The sequence below is a fragment of the Scyliorhinus canicula genome, chromosome 21 (genome assembly GCF_902713615.1).
Source record: "Scyliorhinus canicula chromosome 21, sScyCan1.1, whole genome shotgun sequence".
Lineage (NCBI taxonomy): Eukaryota > Metazoa > Chordata > Chondrichthyes > Carcharhiniformes > Scyliorhinidae > Scyliorhinus > Scyliorhinus canicula.
Genome location: NC_052166.1, coordinates 33,209,162 through 33,226,460, shown reverse-complemented (window position 1 = coordinate 33,226,460; position 17,299 = coordinate 33,209,162). Strand labels below are relative to the sequence as shown.

At 45.4% G+C, this 17,299-nt stretch overlaps 1 protein-coding gene across 2 annotated transcripts in view; it reads left to right on the top strand.

The window, feature by feature from the left end:
* pappaa (pregnancy-associated plasma protein A, pappalysin 1a) overlaps positions 1-17,299 on the top strand; it is a 375,278-nt gene that overhangs the window by 235,798 nt on the left and 122,181 nt on the right. For both annotated transcript variants that reach the window (XM_038782243.1, XM_038782242.1), the window contains exons 15-16: positions 10,561-10,744; positions 14,239-14,449. In XM_038782243.1, coding sequence (XP_038638171.1) covers positions 10,561-10,744; positions 14,239-14,449 — 395 coding nt within the window. The remainder of the gene's footprint in view (positions 1-10,560; positions 10,745-14,238; positions 14,450-17,299) is intronic.

Below are 17,299 nucleotides of genomic sequence, written 5' to 3'. Positions count from 1 at the left end.
TACATTTAAAGGTCGTCATCAGGGGCCTCAACACTTGATAATCCCCCACCATTAGATTGTCCATCATGGAGGCACGGTGGCACAGTAGTTAGCACTACTGCATCACAGCACCAAGCTAGCACGGTGGCACAGTGGTTAGCCCTGCTGCCTCACAGTTACCAGGCTGTCACAGTGACACAGTGGCTAGCATTGCTGCATCAGAGCACCACGCCGTCACAGTGGCACAGTGGTCAGCTCAGTTGTCTCAAAGCGGTTAGCCCTGTACTTAGCCCTGCTGCCCACAGTGGCATGGTGATAACCACTGCTGCCTCACTGCGCCAGGAACCCGTGTTCAATTTCAGCCTTGGGTGTCTGCGTGGATTCCTCCGGGTGCCTCCGTCTTCCTCCCAAAATTCAAAGATGTGCAGGTTAGGTGGATTACCCATGCTGAATTGCCCATCAGTATCCAAAAGATGGTTGGGTGGGGTAACAGGGATGGGGGTGGGGGGTGGAGGGGGGAGTGGGGGTGTCCTGGTTGGGTTGCTCTTGAGGGTCGGTGCAGACTAAATAGGCCAAATGGCATTCTGCACTGTAGGGATTCGATGATTCACATCGGCGTGAGAGCACTTTAGGCCCCTTGATTTTCTTTCAGCTCTGAGCTGAACAATATGGCAGGGACTTCCTCACTGTTTCCCGCCCGCTGCGTTACTCTGCCTATTTCTGTGAAAATTCTGCCCATTCTTCCGTCGAGTTTTTTTTGGAGTATGCGGGCAATTTCTTTAAATGTGTGGCCTCTTTACATTTTTTTTGCACGGACGTGTATGTGCACCAATTTAAAAAGGTAGAAAGTTGTTCATTACTGGTCATGGTGCAGTTATTCCAGTTTATTTGGATGACAAGTCAAAAGCCACATTTTGTCTTGCCTGAACGCTGAGACATGATTTTACAGTCCAAATATGTGCAGGTTAGGTGGATTGGCCATTCTAAATTGTCTCTTAGTGTCCAATGGTTAGGTGGGTTATAGGGTTACAGGGATAGGGCGGGGTAATGGACCTAGGTAGGGTGTTCTTTCAGAGGGTCGGTGGAGACTCACTGGGCCAATTGCCCTTCTTCTGCACTGTAAGGATGCCATGATTCTATGATATTGTTTAATCCTTCAGAGAATCACTTATTGTCCTGTAATTTAAAAGTTAACTTATAATAATAATCTTTATTGTCACAAGTGAGCTTACATTAACACTACGATGATGTAGGGCAGCACGGTGGCCTAGTGGTTAGCACAACCGCCTCACGGCGCTGAGGTCCCAGGTTCGATCCCGGCTCTGGGTCACTGTCCGTGTGGAGTTTGCACATTCTCCCCGTGTCTGCGTGGGTTTCGCCCCCACAACCCAAAAATGTGCAGAGTAGGTGGATTGGCCACGCTAAATTGCCCCTTAATTGGAAAAAATAATTGGGTAATCTAAATTTAAAAAAAAAAACACTACGATGATGTTACTGTGAAAAGTCCCCTAGTCGCCACATTCCGGCGCCTGTTCGGGTACACGGAGAGAAAATTCAGAATGTCCAAATTACCGAACAGCATCCGGAGGAAACCCAAGCAGGCACAGAGAGAATGTGCAGACTCCGCACAGAAGTGACCCAAGCCAGGAATCAAACCTGGGACTCTGGCGCTGTGAAGCAACAGTGCTAGCCACTGTGCTACCATGCCACCCTTCGAAACTGTTTTATTATTTCTCTGTTTTTTATTTTGGCTGAGCGGAATACATTTTCATTAACATTTGGTAGTGCAATCGCACTTTACAGGACAAGACTTGGCATGACTCAGTTGCTGGGCAGATGTACTTGGTGTTGCTGCTGATTTGGATTCCAGTGCATTTGTCTGGGAGAGTTTGCAAACGGAAGAGGAAATAAGGGTTAAGGAAAGAGCCACCCGCCAGCTTACAGGACAAGGTGTAGCGAGAAGCAAAATTGAGCATTTAAAAGTGATATTAAATGTTCCAGTCTGATCCGATCATGATCAATTGGTTTATTAGTTTATTCAGTGTTCAAAACTCAGGATAACTACACTGAAGGTCCAAACTCTCAATTCAATAAAAGTAAGCTTCGGTCAGAACAGGCATTTTATAAAATCAGTCCATATTGATCACTTCACTAATAACTTGACTGAGTGTTCCTAAATTCATTTCAGTTAAGACTCCGCTGTCATCAGGGAGAATTACCCTTCTTTTAATGGATTAGATTTAAACTCCAGTTTCAAGGTGAAAGGATAATGTTTGAAGAAATACAGGAAGAGAGCAGTTTTTATGTGCGTTTTTATGAATGACTGTTTTGAGAAAATGATGCAGTTCATTAATCCATTAACTCAATTCATTCTTATGATGTTCCTTGACAGTCACACTGATTGCAATCGGCTATTATGAAGGCCAATGTTGTCAGTAGCTTTATGTTCCATTGTGTCGTCTTACAGAGTGGATAGAGGCAGACTGGCATCCATAATCCCTTATGTGACAGGTTAATGGTCTCACTCATGTCCTCGGGAGAGTGGAAAGTTGGGGGAAGGGCAAAACGTGCAGGAGTGCCTTTGCCAGCCAAGCGGTGTGTTGGCACAAACAGATAGTAGTTTTCTAACGTTGCCTTGCTCAGTAAGGAAACGGTTTGGGATCTGAGCCGACCTCAAATAAAAGGGAATAAAACATTTTGTGGCAGCTTTACAGATAGGCAAGTGTAATGTGTTGGCATCAAGCAGCTGACTTTGTATGGCAGGGTTCAGCAGCAGCATTTGGCCATTTTTCTCATGTTAAATTCCAGCCCAATGAGAGGCCAGCGGTTTTCAAAGTTGAAGTTTCAAACCTTCTCTACGTAGAAATTGGTGGGCTCATAAGCTCTGATGCACTGAAACATCTGGGCTGATGTTTCCCCTCTCTAGCTTGATGGTGGTGGTGCCAGCTACAGTATGATTCTGGCCAAGATAAATGCTCTTAACACAAACTGGGCATTAAATTTGAGACATTCCTAGGCTTTGTGGCTCAGCCACATATCAATGCCCAAGTAGGGAAGTTTGGTATTTGGTAACTTCTATGCAGAGAGAGGAAGGGTGAACAAACTCAAGCCAGACAGCAGATAAATAATGTCCCCCCCCCCCCCCCCCCCCAACCCCCGCAGCCATTTATAGTGCTATTTACACAGAAGTTTGTCCAATGTTTCATAGTAGAAACTTTCAATATCATTATATTGCATTAAATGTTGAAGAGCCACACTATTTGAAGCCATGCTCTCTTTAATTCTCCACAACTGAGACTGTTACTTTGGTTTAGTGACAACCTACCACGATTAGTGTTGAGGGTGGAAAGGATATAAAATGCCCTTCACGATTCTCTGCCACTGAGACTGATACTGTCTGTGGAAGCTCCTGTTATTCCAGATACATAACCCTTCCGAGCTCTCACCCTCTTACTTAGTACAGCTGGTGTACCAGTGTTCACAAAGGTTCACGTGCCATTGAAGTGTGACTTTTCCAACCAGACTATAACAATTACAAAGGCGCAATGACAAATCTGAGCTATCTGACTAACCCGAAGTGAGGAACACAGGCAGATGCAAGATACCAAGGTTTTAATATTTTGAAGTAGAGTGTTACAAACAGAACCTTCTGCGCTTTGCTAATAGGAATGTGCACACCACAAAAAACCTCTGATGAACACCTCACCGTGTTAGTAGTTTAACCACATTTTCAGCTTATCAAGTGTAGTATAAAAGAACGCGGCAAAGAAACCATGAACAAAAGATTGTTCAGCAAATGAACTCAAAAGTGAATTATAATTGATTCTGGCTTTCTAATGCAGAACACAATCAATCAATTCAAGCGATTGTGAAAAGTGTGCAAAAGGGGCATTTCGATTTGAGGTTGAACAGAAGTGATGCCCTTTCTAAAGAAAGAAAACAAAACCTGTTGCTTTAGGAGTCCCAGAACGTCCCGTTGGGATGGGAATTCCCGATAAGCCGCTGAGAAATCCAATTGTTTCTGGCCATGAAACAGCTTTTGAAGCTCTTCACATCCTGAGCAGCAGTTGCAACTAGACCGTGGGCGGCATGGTGGCTCAGTGGTTAGCACTACTGCCTCACAGCACCAGGGACCGGGTTCAATTCCGGCCTTGGGTTACTCTCTGCGCAGAGTTTGCACGGTCTCCACTTGTCTGCGTGGGTTTCCTCTGGGAGCTCCGGTTTCCACCCACAATCCAAAAATGTGCAAGTTAGGTGGATTGGCCGTGCTAAATTGTCTCTTTGTGTCCAAAAAGGTCAGCTGGGATTACGGGGGTAGGGTGGGGGCCTGATCCTAGGCAGTCTGCCCTTTCAGAGGGTCGGTGCAGACTGGCCATGAGAAATTGTCTCTTAGTGTCCAAAAAGATGTGTAGGTTAGATAAAGGCATTAATGAAATGAAATGAAATGAAATTAAAATCGCATATTGTCATGAGTAGGCTTCAAATGAAGTTACTGTGAAAAGCCCCTAGTCGCCACATTCTGGCGCTTGTTCGGGGAGGCTGTTACGGGAATTGAACCGTGCTGCTGGCCTGCTTGGTCTGCTTTCAAAGCTGGCGATTTAGCCCTGTGCTAAACAGCCCGAGATAGGGCAGGGGAGTGAGCTTGGGTGAAGTACTCTTTGGAGGCACGATGGGTCGATGACACTGTAGGGATTCTATGATTCTTGTAAGGTCAGCTTATCTCAGAGGAATGGACCTGCATTGTCAACGTCCCTTTGTTACTTTAACGTCCTCGCGATGCTGTTTCGCCTGTTGCGTTGCGATGTCCACACGAGCTGTGCCGGATACCGGCGAAGGTAACCCGACGGGCAGCATCTATTCAGACCATTGGCATTGTAAATGGTGCCATCCCAAAGTGCACCTTTAACTTCTTTTTATTTCACTGTTATGCCTAGCCATTTTAAATGTCATGGGTAAAATAAACTGACTCCTGATAGTTTGTCATCATTGATGCGTTCAGGTGCAGAGGTGACTTCTAGCCATTAGTTTGATAAGCTTCCATTGTGAGGAGGTGGTTGGAGTGGGAGTGGGATGTTTGGGGGGGAAAGAGGACTACAGCTTTCCATCTTCCGCTCCGCAGTGATGTGAACGCGCATCGTAGTCAAGGCTCAAAACATTTTTTTAATGGAACTGTACGTATGGTTGAGCTGTGTCAGCAAATAACAAAATATGGTGGCTATGACAGGACTGCGATCAAAATTAAAATGTGGGGTGCAGGATGGTGGCGTGGGTTGCAGGATGGATAGACCTAGTGACCATGTTACACAAAAGAGCAAGTATTACCTGTTTTATAATCATCCGACTCTCTGGGAGCAAATAACACCTCACCTGTCTGCAGGAGTCTGACGGCACTGAGCTGTCCATTTATTTTATACCCTTGCCTGACATTACTCTATTCGTTACACATTGTGGCTGACCTGGTCGTGCCAGTTTCCCGATCACAGGTTAAGGTTAAAAAGAGCCCCCTCTGGTGTTAGATTACACTCCTCGTTTATATGCTGCGCTCGTCATTTGGTTCCTGAGGGCGTTTTGACATTTTGAGCGATGTTTCTGCCACCGAGGTTTGACACCCGTGTCACATCCTTGAAGCGTGAGAGCATTAATGACCTGGCACCTCGAGGAAAGGGTCTCAGTGATATGTGACACCTCCACGGGATGGTTTCAACGCATTGGAGACTGTTGTTAATTGGCTGCATTCACCAGAGGATGCGGCTATCAAAGGAGCTGGAATATCAACGTTCAATCAAACAAGTGGTGCAAGGGATATCGCTGTTTGGAATTTTTTTGTTACCACACCAAATTGAAATTGTGAGTCATTCATTTAGACTCAAGAAATTGTAAAATTCTGCTAATCTGAGAGAAAACACTGGAAGCAAAATCTCGGCTGGTTGACAAAAGAGAGCAAATAGGTTTTGATTTTGTAAGGGGCTAGGCCAAATAGCAGGGAAGTAGGACTAATTGGACAGCTCTTTCAAAGAAATAGCACACGCAAACTGGGCCAAATGATTTTCTCGTGTCCAAAAAAATGTGACATATTTCATCAGGTAGCCACAAGTATAAACTCTCATATTACCAATCATGTAGCTGTCTTGCTCATTACAGCACAGTGAATACGCCAGGGAAATTAGGCAGCCATCACACAATTCTTAAACGCCAAAGAATCTTCTGTGAAACAACTGCATCTCCAAACTCCAATAGCCAAACAAGCAATACAACAGCTGCAATTTAAAAAAAATTAAATTGGATTTTACATTCACTTATGAGGTGAAAATTCCGCAGTCATACTGCTCACAAAGTTAGTGAAGGGGAGATATGTACAGGTTGGGAACCTGTAATGCAATTTAGTTTGTAGGTTTTTTGGTGCATGTGTGTGGTTAGTATCATGCTATACTTGTATCTTTGTGTTCATCAAAAATCGATTACTGTCGGGCAACACGGTGGCGCAGTGGTTAGCTCTGCTGCCTCACGACGCCAAGGTCCCAGGTTCGATCCCGGCCCCGGGTCACTGTCCATGTGGAGTTTGCACATTCTCCCGTGTCTGCGTGGGTCTCACCCCCGAAACCCAAAAAAAAAAGATGTGCAGGCTGGGTGGATTGGCCACGCTAAATTGTCCCTTAATTGGAAAAATAGAATTGGGTATTTTAAAAAAAAAAAAAAAAAAATCGATTACTGTTTAAAATAAAGATCTTCTTCAAAACCTATCTAAATTTTCAATTGCAGCAAACAGCCGGTTTAAACTTGAGACTTTCTTTTTGGTCCTTTTTTTCACTTAAAGCTGTGTTGGCTGGTAACTGCATGTGGTCTCGTGCTGTTGATGCCAATAGCCTATCAATGTTCAGCTCAGATGCTGAATGTTGGTCCATTCAGCCAGGAAGAGCATCACACCGGAGGTCATTCTGCCCTAGGTTGAGGTACACAAGTCTGAACTTTCCAGCAAGAACAAACAGGAGCTGAATGTGTATGTAGCCATTTGCCTTTGTGCCCAAGGACACCAAGGGCGCGATTCTCCGCACTCCCGACGGTGCGGAGAATAGCGGGGGTCGTAAAATTTTATGGCCACGCTGTTCCGACGCCCTCCCGCTATTCTCCCCCCCCCCCCCACGCCCGACTCCCGATACGAATCGCTGCCGCCGTTTTTTTACGGCCGGCAGCGATTCTCAGCTGATCGATGGGCCGAGTTCCCAGTCCTTTACGGCTGTTTTTACGAACGGCAAACACACCTGGTCTGGCCGTTCGTAAAAACGGCCGTAAACTCTCGATCTTTAAAACCATGGCACCGATTGGCACGGCCGTACCACGGCCGTGCCAAGGGTGCCATGGGCCCGCGATCGGTGGGCACCGATCGCGGGCAGCGGGTCCGATGCCCGCGCACTCTTTGTCCCTCCGCCGCCCCGCTGTATCGCTTCGCGGGGCGGCTGAGGGGCATCCCGGCCCGCGCATGCGCGGGTTTCGCGCAAATGCGCGATGACGTCATCCGCGTATGCGCGGGTTGGAGTCTTCCAATCCGCGCATGCGCGGCTGACATCATATGACGCGTCAGCCGGCGCTAACTCTGGCAAGCGGGCTTAACGAAATTCGTTAAGCCCGCGATGCCGGAGTTTACGGCATCGGCATGCTAGCCCCGACCGGGGACCAGAATCGGTTCCCGGTCAGGAAGGGGGGGCTGGCGTCAAACCCGCCCGGATTTGACGCCAGCCTTACGATTTCTCCCCATATGGGAGAATCGCGCCCCATGTTCTATGTGGCACTATTACCCTACAGGGATTAGTGACTCCAGCACGCACCAGGAATGAGATATGACTGGCACATCCGTATAGCCCATATGGGATATCGGGCATTGCATTTGCCCACCAAGTCATCAGCGGACCAGTTTCCAATGGCAAAAAGCAGGACACCAGTCTCACTCCAGCAGTTCAGAGAACCTTCATGCCAAGAAGCATAGAGAAAACGAATGAGTGTAACAGATTCGTAAAGCAAAGTGATATCTGATTGCAGTCATCGAATTGATTAACAGCTCTTTAAGCAACATAAGTTTGACAACACGTGATCTTTTCAAGCACAGAGATCATACGATAAATGGAGGTGGTGGAGAAATCATTCTTTGAACTGAATTGGGTTAACCTGGAGCACTAAAGGTGAGGTATCCTGCACAGGATTACCAGGTTTAATAGTGTGAAAGTATGCTCATGCTCTTTTATAGGTTTAGCCTATTTCTTTCAGTCATGCCACCCCGCTGTGTTTCATGCTGAAAGATTGTTGGTCAGAGGAAGACTGGGAAAGACGTTTTCTGTGTAGGGTTTCCCTGTTGGAAAACCACAAAGTATTGCTCCATTGACAACACAAATAGGAGAATTTCCTCCTGAAAGACCACTGTTCCCATTGACAATGTCACTGGAGTGCAGTAGGATCACAACCGGACAGGTTTAACCCAAAATATCTGTTGGTTTGCAAAAAAAAAAGAATGGTTTAAAAATGTAAATGTAGGAAAGAGGAGAGAGTGACACATGGCACACACAATCTGCTGATTTATAAGGCTGTCTCGGATGGTCAGTACTCTGGGGTGTATGCTAATTCTCCATCAGGGTGTAATGTCTGGAATGCGTCAAAGTGCTATCCCTCAGTGGTTGAAGTTCCCAGCGGTATCAGATCGATTAAAGGCACAAGGATCCAATGTGGTGGGCCAATCGATCTGATACCGCTGGGAACTGCTTGGTGCAGCTGAGCGACACTCTAAAGGCACAAGGATCCAATGTGGTGGGCCAGAGTGTTGCTCAGCTGCACAGAGCTGTCCTCGGCCTTGCAGGATACCTCAGCTGGATCGTGGTCAAAAAGGTGGCTTGTGATGAATTCCACGCACCTGATGTTGCCCACGCGTGGTTTTTCTCGTGCTGCCATTTAACAGCTGGGACACTGTACAAATGTTCCAAAATAGAAATGTGGTTGCAAGTCTGATTTGAAGATGACGGGATAAGGCAGGAGGTTCCCCACCCCCACCATCTCAGTTCATTCAATCAGGATGATCCTAGGCACAGAAACCAATTGGTTCTTAATTGATTTCAGGATTTCTAAAGCATCCACAAATTAAAATGAGAGTTCATCCCAAGCATATGAAGAAAAGTATCCTGACATCAGTCGCAGATCTGCCCCTTAATAGTTTAAGCTACTCCATTCCCTCTACTTTAAGCACACATTGTGGGCACCCCTTTTACACGTCATTCACAGTCTTGTATCCCTCTTTCAGGTAGTCTCTCTGGTGTCCTCTTTTAAAGGGAGAGAAGTCCCAAGTTTCTCTTTGGTTTCATCTTCTGGTATTAAATCACTAACTTTACAATTTAAATAGAGTCAGGTTTCTTTTAAGAGGTCATTTAATAATTACAGCACTAAACTGACTGTGACAGGTGTGTAAATTACCAGATTATTAATACATATTGAGCACTCTATTAACTTTCTATTAATCTGCCTGCCCATATTTAACATTAGTTTGCCTTTCGCCATTGCAAAAACATATATGAGGAACTAAGCAACGCAAATGCAGAAGTTATTTCACACATTATTCAGTGTCAATCGATTTTGAGAACCCAGACTAAAATTTACTTTTGGATTGACCTAGTTTCTTAAAGTGCCCTGCAGCCCATTTTCTAATCCCCTGTTTCCCAATTAGAGCTGATTACTGAGTTTAACAAAAGCGGAATGTGAAATGATATATTAAACAAAAGCATATTCTGACAAGGAAATGGACAGCTGCTAGTGCATTACAGGGCAGGAAACTGGTCAACAGAAAGATTAATTCCATAAAAAGTAACGGTGAAATTTGAGTGGTTATGATATCTCATCTGAATCGTTAGAACAGTGGCTTTACAGCCCAGTGCCAACTGTTATTCAGGATAACTAAAGTTTTCCGAAAACTCTTTAACCACCCACCTCTCCCTCCAAGTTGGGCGGCACGGACGCACAGTGGTTAGCCCTGTTGATCCACAGCGCCAAGGTCCCAGGTTCAATTCCCGGCTTGGGTCACTGTCTGTGCGGAGTCTGCACGTTCTCCCCGTGTCTGCGTGGGTTTCCTCCGGGTGCTCCGGTTTCCTCCCACAAGTCCCAAAAGACATGCTGTTAGGTAATTTGGACATTCTGAATTCTCCCTCAGTGTACCCGAGCAGGCACCAGAGTGTGGTGACCAAGTGATTTTCACAGTGGCTTCATTGCAGTGTTAACGTAAGCATACTTGTGACAATAATAAATATTATTATTTTAGGATGTGCTGATACCTGACTTTTTTTTTGAGCAAGCAGTTGTTCATCTGTCCTAATGCATTGGTTTAGTTTTGGCTGATAACAGTCCTGCAAAGAATCATGGGAAATGCTACTATATTATAGGTGCTGCAAGTCTAGTACAATATTTTCTTTCTCCACTAGTTCATGAAACTACTGCACCTCACCAGTTCCTTCACTGGTCCAGAGATAACTGCACTGCCTGGGGTGGACTGAGCAATAAGATCAGCAAAAGTCAGTACAATATAGATCTCACTCTTGTGAATTCTGTTTCCAGCCTGAATCCACGATGACAGTAACTTGCACAGATGGGAAATGGAGCCAACAAGTGCTTTGCGAGCCTGTGGACTGCGGGATCCCTGACCAATATCACGTCTACCCTGCCACTTTCTCCTGTCCTGAAGGGACCACCTTTGGCAAACAGTGCACCTTTCAATGTCGACCTCCTGCCCAGCTACGAGGTAAGAAAATACATACTTTGGAAAACACTGGGCATGCCCATTTGTTCCCTCATAAAATAAAAGTATCAAACTGTTACTGTGTTCTCTCACCCCTTATTCTGAACTATCAGCTCAACAACCTGAACAATGAAAAAAAAATGAAAATCGCTTATTGTCACAAGTAGGCTTCACATGAAGTTACTGTGAAAAGCCCCTAGTCGCCACATTCCGGCACCTGTTCGGGGAGGCTGGTACAGGAATTGAACCGTGCTGCTGGCCTGCCTTGGTCTGCTTTAAAAGCCAGCTCTTTAGCCTTGTGCTAAACCAGCCACCTGAATTTCTAAAGAGCCACACTGGAGTTGACACTCTTTTCAGATGCCTGAGGCAATGGCCCACCCTTAATGGCTGTCACCGCACTCCTTAGTAATAAAAATGTCAGAGGCAAACATGAACCTGGAAGCACAGTGCCAGTTTTGATTGATGCACTGCGCAGGGTGTACACTTATTTAATGTGAGTGAGGGACAAGATCTTAACTGCTCACTAAAATAAAAAATATTACCATCCACTGATTTTCCTTGCTCTATAAAACTGTACTGCAAATGATTGAGTTTTGGATCCAGGCAACTGCATCCTCTCGGTGTCAGATTCCGGGGTTGGGGAGGGAGGAGTGGGGGTTTAATAGATAAATTCTTTTGGTGACATGGCTACCATTATTTATTGACAAGGATACAGTCTTACAGCTCATTATTGCTGCATTCTCCACTCACTCTTTCAACAGCCAATGACATGTATTCAAGCCCAGAAATCGCTCTCTGCTGTTTGAAGGTTTTATACACGTAGTTAAACTTTATTATTTTTAATCTTGTTGCTCCCATCAGGATTGAAGTGAGGAGAAAGTGAAAACATGGAACATGCCAGATTTTGAATTAAGCCAAGACAATTTCCTTTTATTAGGCACTGACAAGGCGGCATATCTATAGTGGTCACAAACAGATGTGGAAGTACTAAAATAAGCAGCTGAGAGTCAGGAAGACGCACATCTCGATCATCTCGCCTGCCGTCTTAGTCTTATCCCACTTGTGGATGTCTTAAATGATGGATTGTCGCCCTGCAATAAGCCTCTGAATTAAAATAAGACAAAACCAACTTGAGAGCTCAATATAAGGCTAATTTGCCATTTAAGCTACCGCTAAAAGGCTGCGTATGCTCCCAGATTATTAGTTATATTGTGGTTTTTTGATTCTGTTGGTAAACCCTCAATGCAAGCAAGCTTGTAAGATTTCAAAATGAACATTAAAATCAGGAGACTATAAATAAGGTGCTACATGAGAGGTGGAATCTTGTCTCTCACTGATGATGAGATTGGAGACTGGAAGGACATGTAATTAGGCAGGATGGTGGCATAGCTGCTTCCTCCAATATTATGTTCTGGACGGGAAGGCGCAAGGTCCTTAAGGTCAATTAATGATGACTTAAGGGCCTCATTCTACCACTGCTGGTATTAGCCCAGTTGTGGGTGGGTCTGTTAACATACAGCGTGAACAATAGGTACAACTGTGCAAGCATACAGCTTGTTTCCTTCAGGGGCAGGGCGGGGGAAGGAGGCCCTTGCCAAAGGCACTCAGTGCCTTATCGAGAAACTCCCCATTGGGGAAGGGTGAACATGCTGACCCTCACTGCACGCCTCTCCCAGCAATTTCCAACCTCACTATCCCTGCCTCCTGCTACATTACGTACCTGTGGCCTGGGTCGTTCCGTGATCCTGGGACTCCATTAGGTGTTATAGCTGCAGCCGCTGCCACCTTCCCTGTGGCTCTGCTGAGCACAAGGACAACCAAACTCTGATTGACTGGCAGCTCTCAATAATTGAGACTTTTGCTCATGGGCTGTTGATTACAGGCCTGCTGAGCTTGTACTTCGTAGAATCAAAGATAAGTTACAGCACAGAAGGACGCCATTCAGCCCATCTTGTCCATGCCAGCCGGGAGGGTCATTTGTCAGACCTCCAGCCACAAGAAGATTCCGTCCAAAGGAGTGCTGACTCCAAAAGTAACTGGGGAGACCTTTCCCCAAGAAGTTGATTGCTGATGCACTTTTGTGTGTGAAGGAAACAGGAGGATAAAGTAAATCTATGCATGACTGAGGAAATGAAAGATTGCTAAATGACTGGATGATTGAAATCAGACAGTTGAAGCAACAACACAAGACACAAAATGAAAGTTATCAGAATGTGCCACCAAAAAGATGATAAAAAACTGTAAATAGTGTATCATATGTCCAACAGGAAATTTAACGTCTGTCAACAGAATGGCAGAAATCAAGGTCAGTTCCTCAGCAGATTTGGTAATTGATTGTGAAATAAATTTGAGCAAGAGGAGATGACCAATGATTGACAGGGAAACAGGAAAAGGAGTCAATTCCCCAAGCCTGCTTGTCATTCAGTTAGATCATGGTTGATCTGTACATTAGCTTCACTAACCTGCCTTGGCTCCATATCCCTAGATACCCCTTACCAAAGCAGAATCTATCATTCTCTGTCTTGACAGCTTCGATCAGTGCAGCATTCACAACGTTTTGTGGGAGAGAATTGCAAATTTCTACCCCCTCACTTTGTGTGAGGAAAGTGAGCTGTACAAGTTGCCCTCAGCCCCTGTGGAGTTAGCTGATCCCAGACAGGGCAGTGGTGGGGCTGTATCCTTGGTCTAGGCAATGTTCCAGCTCTTGGTTGCCAACCATGTCTCCTGCTGGAGAATGTTTGTATGCAGAGTTCAGATGAGGACAAGCTCAGGTTCAGCTGCAATGCCTCCCGTGCCAGCACTCACCAGGGACTAGCTGTGCCCTGTGGGTACAACAGCAGAGCAGGGGGGGGGGGGGGGGCACATAGGGGGACAGGAAAGAGCAATGATACATGGGCAGTCAAACACCTTCCCATCGGTGACATGAAGATTTCTTGCCTCAAATGGGAGAGAGAACACTAAATTTATTTCTTCGAATTGAACAACCAGGTTGACACTGCATATATGCAAAAATATCCTTTTTTCCAGCAGCAGCACATTCAGCTGAAAGCTTTCTATCTCTCACCCCCCTCCCCCCGCCCTGCTCCCTTTTTTTCCCAATAAACGTTCAAATGCATCAAGCCAACAAATTTCTGATTGGAACCTGTCAGCCTAAAACAACAATAATAGTTTTTTTTTCTAATTGCGAGTAACTTTAAGAACGTTTCGGAGCAGCTTTGCCAACAAAAGCAAACAGCTCAAGGTTCAAGGGTAGGAATTGGGGTAGAGTTAGTGTGAGTGAATGTCTTTAGATATATTTTGTGCTGTGAAACAGTGTTTAGTTGTGGTTTGTAGCAGCGTGTACAGGATATGCATTTCTGGGGAACTGTGAACAATTTGCTTTCCAAATACATGTGCCAGCAATTCCAACAAGGTTGCTTTAGTTTCTAGTCAACGAGGTTTATGACCGTGCCAAAAATGAGTCTTCCATTTGACTAATGCAATACACTGTTCTGCAGGGACCAATAACACTCTCACCTGCCTCGATGATGGACTGTGGTCTTTCCCCGAGTCCCTTTGTGAACTGATGTGCCTGGCCCCTCCTCCTGTTGCCAACGCCAGACTTCAAAGCTCACGTTGTCAACACGACGGGCACAAGGTTGGTTCGTCATGCAAATACAAATGCAAACCAGGATACCACGTGCCCAACATCTCGAGAAAGATAAGGAAGTAAGTGTCTCCCGTACTGACAGATTGCTGCTGGCTTGGGGTGGGGTGGTGGGAGGGGAGGAGTGGGGAGGGGAGGGCAAGAGGGGGTTGTAAAGTAAATAAGTCAAGTTGCCATAGTCCCAGATGACCATAAAGTGCTTTCCCCTTTGACAGGGAGAGCTGACCGGTTTAACCCGAGGATCACCATACCTCAGGCGAGGGACAAGGTTGAGAAGGCAGAGCCTTCATGAATAACCTCGGAGTTTGTCAGGGGTTAGGGATGTGGCGGGCAGGGCTCTGCTACAAAATGGAGCAACACGTGGTCAATGTTTCTGTTGGCTCTGGATATGAATAGATCAACCGAGATCTGGGTTAGCACTGCTGCCTAACGGCGCCGTGGATCCGGTTTCGATCGGGACCGTGGAGTTTGTCCATGTGGAGTTTGCACATTCTTCCCGTGTCTATGTGGGTCTCACCCCCCACAACCCAACGATGTGCAGGTAGGTGGAGCGGCCATGCTAAATTGTCCCTTAATTGGAAAAAAAGAATTGAGTACTTTAAATTTGAAAAAAAGAGAAAAAAAGATCAACCGAGCCAAACGCCCAACATAGCGACGGTGAGGTTTAGAATTCATCAGGGGAAGTTGCACAAAATAGACAATAGCGAATTGGCAGCCCATTTTGGCACTTCAGTCTGCTTTTCTTTTTAACCAACCTCGAATGGGACAAAAACGAAAATGAACTTACGTGTCATATTGGGCTGGTGACTCACTACTGCAGCTCTGTGTGACAGCCCAAGATACATTTACACGCCCCCCCCCCCCCCCCCCCGCCCGCCCCTCCATGGGATTGAAGCCTGTTTTGTGACTGTATCATTTTCTTTATACTTTCAAAGTGGATCCCCATGATACTGTTTACATCAGAATGCAAACTTAAAAATTGGTTAAAGGTGTTGGAGTTATGAACTAACAAATAATTAGGGTTTTCTTTTAATGTTATACCACAAGAATGTAGAAAAACATTTGCTTGCATGCTAAATGTAATGCTCAGTGCTGTAATGCTGAAAACATGTACGTGGAAATCTCATTGTTTTTGGCAGTTAGATGCCAGACAGCAATGAAGTTACCTTATTTGGCGTGTGTCATCTGCAATAACTTCTTTGATGCTAAGTTGTGTATTAATTAATATCAGCCACTGGTCTGGGAAGCACTGCAAGCCTGTTAAGTATGTCGAGCTATAAAGAGCAACAACCAACAACATGTTTCACAACCAATAACTAAGAGCAGGTTCACTTCTCTGTCAACATTGAAGACAAATTCTTGTCTCCCTTCTTTCAAATATTAAAATGAATCCTGCATGCTAATAGACTTACTGCACAATGGAGAGAAATGTACCCTGAGGGAACTGACTAACTGGTGTCAGCTAGTTAGTGCTGATTAACGTCTAGTCATAGTAAGCTTTTCCAAAACCTCATGCATATTTAATTGAATGCGTGGATGGAATGAAACCGATAGATTGTCTTAAAATAAAAATCAAGGTGTTTCCTCTTGCCCTGTTGGGGTGAAGAGTTCTTTCTCCATCCCCTTAGCCTGTGGCTGTGGCGTTTGATGTTTTCTAGCAAGATTCCTAACCGCCTTTGACGCTCTTTGCAGTTATTTTGATACTTGTTCTGTGTTGGACAATGAATTGATCAGGAAGGACACACTCAGGTCAGCATGTGGTGCAGTGGTTAGCACTGGGACTGCGGTGCTGAGGACCCGGGTTCGAATCCTGGGACTGGGTTACTGTCCGCGTGGAGTTTGCACATTCTCCCCATGTCGGCATGGGTTTCACCCCCTCAACCCAAAAAGATGTGCAGGGTAGGTGGATTGGCCATGCTAAATTGCCGCTTAATTGGAAAAAAAATAATTGGGTACTCTAAATTTAGAATAAAAAGGAAGGCCACACTCAAAACCCTGTATAAATTTCTCCTTCGGATGAGGTGTTCCAATTGATGCCCTAACCTGCCCGTTCTGTTTTAGGTGGATTTTAACATGATACTCGGGGCCCATTTAGTAATCCCAGTGGGAAGCCAACAATCACAAACAGACTACAATGTTGCGGATTTACTCAGAACCACAGGGATCATGGAATTATCCCTTGGATTTGAAGTGCCTGGAAATCCCATTACTCATTGGCCAACATTTTTCCAACATTAAATATGAATCAGCTTTTTTGATCAAGTTTGCCATGTGTCTGCAGGAAAGGAATTTGTCCCTTATTACTCCCCTGTGTCGTTTACTTTCTCCAGTGCAGAAGGCAGGTAGACAGACTACTGACATAAATAATACCAAACGGCATTGAATTGAGAAATTAGAAATTCTTCTTGAAATAGTGGACAGGAATGAACCAGTTTTAAAAATCCATGTCACCTCAATGTGGATACTTACTGCCAAGTTGCAGAGTAGATTTATGCATGTTTGCAAAGAGTAAAATAAATAGGGTGAGAGCAGGTGAAAAGGGGCAGGATTTAACTAAGTGAGAACAAAGTCCCATAGCGAGCACGTTTAGCCACGTGATTCCCATCGCTACAAGGCTATAAAATGGCCCTCGCGTTAGATTGGGGGCCTCAGCAGGGAAGGCATGGCAGAGGCCGCACTTAGCACCGTTGTGTGCACTAAGGAGCTCCGCTCTCCAGAATGTGACGCCATTTTTAATGGAGCCCCTGAAGCCCCGGCCCCATTCCCCCAAACCTCAATTCGCTATGGGAGAATCTCCCGGTGAGCTGCTTTTCAGGCGCAGCGTAGCCGTAAAATTGCTCACATATTCCCTCTTGTATACTTGTATAGGCAGCTCTGGCGGAATAAATAATGCTGGAATTTCGGGGGGACAA